The sequence below is a fragment of the Triticum aestivum genome, chromosome 7A, assembly GCF_018294505.1.
Source record: "Triticum aestivum cultivar Chinese Spring chromosome 7A, IWGSC CS RefSeq v2.1, whole genome shotgun sequence".
Classification (NCBI taxonomy): domain Eukaryota; kingdom Viridiplantae; phylum Streptophyta; class Magnoliopsida; order Poales; family Poaceae; genus Triticum; species Triticum aestivum.
The window spans coordinates 25,547,034-25,551,778 of NC_057812.1; the positions used below are offsets into that span (position 1 = coordinate 25,547,034).

The window sequence follows — 4,745 nt, forward strand, 5'->3', positions numbered from 1 at the left end:
TGAGCTCTAAGTTCATTCGTGGCACATACACGGTATATTTCAAGTTGGCAGTCCACTTGGCTGCAAGTGGGGAGTATTTAGTGGTAGATTGGTAGATACTGACCAGATGCATCGATCCTCAAGGAAGGGTAAATTTTACTTTGGTGGTAGTTTTTAATTTACGGAATAGTTAATCTATGGCTAGGCGGCTACTAAGTTATTCGTCATATTTTTAATTTGTTACCTCAAAGTTCATAGGTGGTATGTTTCAAGTTGGCCATCCACTTGGGTTAGCTTAAATGTGGAGTATTTGCTGGCAGTTAGATGCATGGTGACCGGATGCGTCGATCCTTTGGGATGAGCATGTGCATGGGGAAGACTAGATTTTCTGTGGGCGGTAATCTTCTATTTACCCAATAATTAATCCATGGCTGGCCGGCTATGAAGTCCTTTTGTCATATTCTTCAATTGTTAGAGGTGCTATCTGTTACTCCAATAGTCTATATAAACGGAGCTCCATGCTCTGGTATTTCCACATCTAAGTTGCATTACTTGTTGTAGAGCACAAATACTGACCCGAGGAATTGGTCAAGGAGATTGATCAAAGGTCCATCTCAGATCTCTCCCACTATTGCAGGTAATTTCGTTTGGCAGTTCCTGATCTAAGCTTCATATGCATGAGCTAGCCAAGAAAATGCATGAGATTTAACATATGTCAGATTTGCAGTATCAATCTGATTTTTAAGTGTAATCAGAATACATTTCGGATTCTTCTGTTTGGTACTCCCTCTTACTATAAGACCCATGCAGTATACGTGAAGGTCGTGCAAGTGCAACTATGGGAAGCATGGGAGAAGAGCGAGCAATGACGGTGCAGGAGCTCGCCAACGTCCTCGGCAAGCCCGACATGCCAGCCCAGTACATGGTGCGCGGGCACCACGACCAGCAGCTCGCCGCAGCCATCGCAGCACCTATCCCTGTCATCGACCTCTGCTGCCTTTTCACGGAGGATGGTGCAGCCACTGATGAGGCATCGAAGCTTCGAGCAGCGCTCGAGTCATGGGGCCTCTTCCTGGTACTTAGTAGTACTCCACAATTTTAGTACAAGATCAAACGTTCATATTCATCTTGCCTATATGTATGTGCCTGCATGCAGCTCAGTAACCATGGTGTAGAAACCACCATTATGGACGACATGATGATTGCTTCGAGGGGGTTTTTCAAGCGGCCACTTGAAGACAAGAAGAGGTACACCAACCTAATCGGCGGTGAGGAGTTCCAGTTTGAGGGGTACGGAAATGACCAGGTGAGGTCGCCGGACCAGATCCTGGACTGGTCTGACCGCCTCTACCTCAAGGTAGAGCCCGAGGACGAGCGACGCATCGCCCTCTGGCCAACACATCCTGAAAACTTCAGGTCACCTATTGATCAGAGATATCACTTTCCAAATTTCCAGGCTTGGGGTTTAAGTATCATAAGCTCATATATTGTTGTCTTTGCAGGGATATTCTGCACAACTTCACGATAAAATGTGGGGGAGTGAAGGACAATCTGCTCCGGGCAATGGCGAAGCTGCTGCAGCTTCATGATGACGACTACTTTGTGGACCAGCTCGGGGAGAAGGCTGAAACTAACGTGAGATGCAGCTACTACCCAGAGTGTCCAAGGCCAGAGCTTGTATTTGGTCTCAAGCCTCACTGCGATGGAACCGTTCTTACACTTCTCATGGTCGATGACAGCGTCGGTGGCCTGCAAGTTCTAAGAGATGGGGTGTGGTGGGATGTACCGATCGTACCTCACACACTGTTGGTCATTATAGGAGATCAGACTGAGGTGCGTTTTTTTTATAAACTAGCAGTACTATTTTGTATGGTCAGGTCAGAACCTTACTGTTTGAGTTTTCCATGAAAAATACTTCCATGGTATAACAAATTTATAGCCTTTGCTAGCATATTCATAATGGAACACAACAATCAAAATTAAATGCCAGGGTTTTCGGATAAAATAATCATTTTGTCAAAAGTTTCTAAGGTCTTGGGCTGATTGAGTTAAATGTTTTGTTTCATAGATAATGAGCAACGGCTTCTTCAAGAGCCCTGTGCATAGGGTCGTGACAAATGCAAAGAAAGAGAGGCTATCAGTGGCTCTAGACTATTCTGTTGACCATGAGAGAGAAATTGAGCCATCGGCTCAGCTGATCGATGAGAAGAGACCAGCATTGTACATGAAAGTGAAGGTCAAGGACTATATTGCCGGGCTGTATGAACATTTCTCTCAGGGAACGATGGTTATTGATACACTGCAGATATAACTATGTGGTATCTATCATGGAAAAATGTGATCAAATTATGACCAATGTTTGTATTGTGTATTTCTAAATGTTACTTGTATTAAGTACTCCGTTTGTTCAACAACACATGTCATTTCATGTTTTTGCATGTTTTACATGCTAATAAGAAAATAAAGTTATATATTACTAATGTGTTCTAAATGAAAACTTTGTGATGCTGGATTGCTGGTCATGTGCTTCAGTTGTCAATAATTAAGTTGAAACAGATTCAAGCCAATTAGCTGACTGACCCCTGCAACAACCAAGAGCTTTTGATTGACTGATTAGAAAAAATATTTCCTTATGAAACTCTCAAGCCGCGTCCCTGAGTCTCTTGTAATATTGTTGTTAGCTCTAGATAGTATATTTCAAGTTGGCCATCCGCTTGGATTTAAGTGTGTGGAGTATTTGCTGGTAAATCGATGCATGGCGACCCGAGAGATGCATCCATCCTTTGCGAAGGGTAAATTTTCTTCTGGTGGTAATTTTTTAATTACCGAATAATTCATCCATGGCTTGGCGGCTATTGAGTCATTTTTCATATTTGAAATTTGATGGACCTTGCAAATGCTTACTCGGCCATGCTTGTCTCATAGTCAAGTAGTACTACAAGTTTTATCTTGATCTCTACTTTAGCGATGAAATAAATAATGAACAAATTAAGCAGCATGCGGGATATAGTGTTATAGCATGCAGGTTCAGTTGAACTATGAGTTATTATCACAATTAACTGTATACTTAATCTACAAAAACTGAAACTTCACTTCTTAGATACTGGAGAACTGGATATGCACATAACTTAAACGGCCATTGAAAACATCATTACGATTTGTTCAATATAGAACATCCATGGTTCAGCAAGCACACAAAGCAGTCTTGATAAACACATATCAAAACAGAAGACATAATGCGGAGGCAATTGATCTGAATATGGCAATTCCATCCTGTTAATCTGATGAAAAAAGTCAATGGAAAAGTTTGTTGCTTGCCTTGATGATGCATCTTTATAGTGAGTGTCGTAGCCAATGCGCCCATAAGTAATATATTAACTTAGGTGTTCACAAAGTCTGCCATACAAAACCTAAGATTCTTGTAGCTCCTACTAGGCCCAAGCCCACCTCATAGCAATTGGTCCAAAGATTACTGACACAACTACTAGTCCCCAGAAAGATTTCGTAATTTTCTGCATAGCTCCTCCCAGTTTAGTCCGCTTGATCCTGCCACCAGCCAACTTAGAAATGAAGTAGGCAGGCCAATCTATCTCACACGGTATAGCACTCTGGACACCGCCGTGGAACCACTCGGTGACCGTCTCCACCACACCAGTTTGAAGATCTACAATGTACGCACAACCTTGATTGTCATTGACCAGCAGTTTGCCGGTCATCTCGCCCACACACACGCATGCACAAGGCCGATCTTACTTTGGTTGGGTCGTTTTAGCTTGATCATCTTTGTGCGGTTCCAGCGGTCTGCAGTGCCATCTTCGCTCTTGTTATCACCTTGACATGTCCAGATCTCCAGCATGGTGCATTTCCTATACAAGCGAAGCAATGATAGCGTCCCGTCATTGGTGACGCTAAGCATTGGTTTGCTGTACAAATTGAGGTCATGGTGGTTCGGGGTGATTGGGAGCCTTGTTAAGGACATGTTAGCAGTCTTAGCGCACACGTTGAGCGTGTAAAAGCTTGTCTCTCCCTGAAAAGCCAGTGTGCAGTGCCTCGGCACACGACGGCGCTGGCCTGCTGGGGCGCCACATGCACGCCGTGCTCCAGAGTGTCAAAGAACTTTGTAGGCGTGCCCCAGCTCCACTCAGCCGACGTGAACACATGGAGATTGTACCCTGGCTGACCTTTGTCGACACTGATGATAAGCACTTTGAAGGACACCGAGTAGATTGGCCATCGCCGTTTGTCGGAGCAGCAATCCAGATAGGTTAGGAAGGTGTATCCTTCCATTGTGAAATTCCCATTGTACCTCAGCGGGGGCAGCAGGTTTCCTACGCCGGCAAGCGGATCGAACACTGCCAGACTCAAGTTTCTCTCGGTTAAATTGTTGGGGCGGACGAGTGGGACGATGTGGTCGAGAAGAAGGCCACGACGCGAGGTGAGCGGCACCGCGTGGAAACTACCATCCTTGGGGAGGCCGCCGATGCCATGCCGGAGGAAGCGGTAGCGGTCTCCGAGGGGGGACCATGGTGCCAGGGCGAACGACGGCGCGGGCCCAGAGATGATTCTTGCTGGTCGTTCTTCACGGGGCGGTTGTGTGACGAGGAAGCCAAGAAGGAAGGACGGGTGGGGCACGCCCTCCGGCCAGCGGCGGAAGAGGAAAGAGGCGTCGGCGATGAGGCGGCGCCACCGCTTGCACGTCGCGGCGCAGCGGAAGAGCGCGACGACGCCCGCCACGCGCACCAGGATCTCCGCGACCACGTCCTCCG

The 4,745-nt window shown here is 46.1% G+C and overlaps 1 protein-coding gene across 1 annotated transcript; it reads left to right on the forward strand.

The window, feature by feature from the left end:
- Positions 1–817: 817 nt before the first annotated feature.
- On the forward strand, positions 818–2,290 carry LOC123154947 (protein SRG1). The gene is made up of 4 exons (XM_044573546.1): positions 818–1,054; positions 1,136–1,395; positions 1,482–1,812; positions 2,048–2,290. The coding sequence occupies exons 1-4, from the start codon at positions 818–820 to the stop codon at positions 2,288–2,290; spliced, it is 1,071 nt and encodes a 356-aa protein (XP_044429481.1).
- The last annotated feature ends 2,455 nt before the right edge of the window (positions 2,291–4,745 follow it).

Excerpts from the sequence above, each read along its gene's own strand:
- LOC123154947 (XM_044573546.1), top strand. The coding sequence starts at position 818 with ATGGGAAGCATGGGAGAAGAGCGAGCAATGACGGTGCAGGAGCTCGCC. Across the intron at positions 1,055-1,135 it reads AGTCATGGGGCCTCTTCCTG|CTCAGTAACCATGGTGTAGA; the intron begins GTACTTAGTAGT and ends GCCTGCATGCAG. Across the intron at positions 1,396-1,481 it reads ACACATCCTGAAAACTTCAG|GGATATTCTGCACAACTTCA; the intron begins GTCACCTATTGA and ends TTGTCTTTGCAG.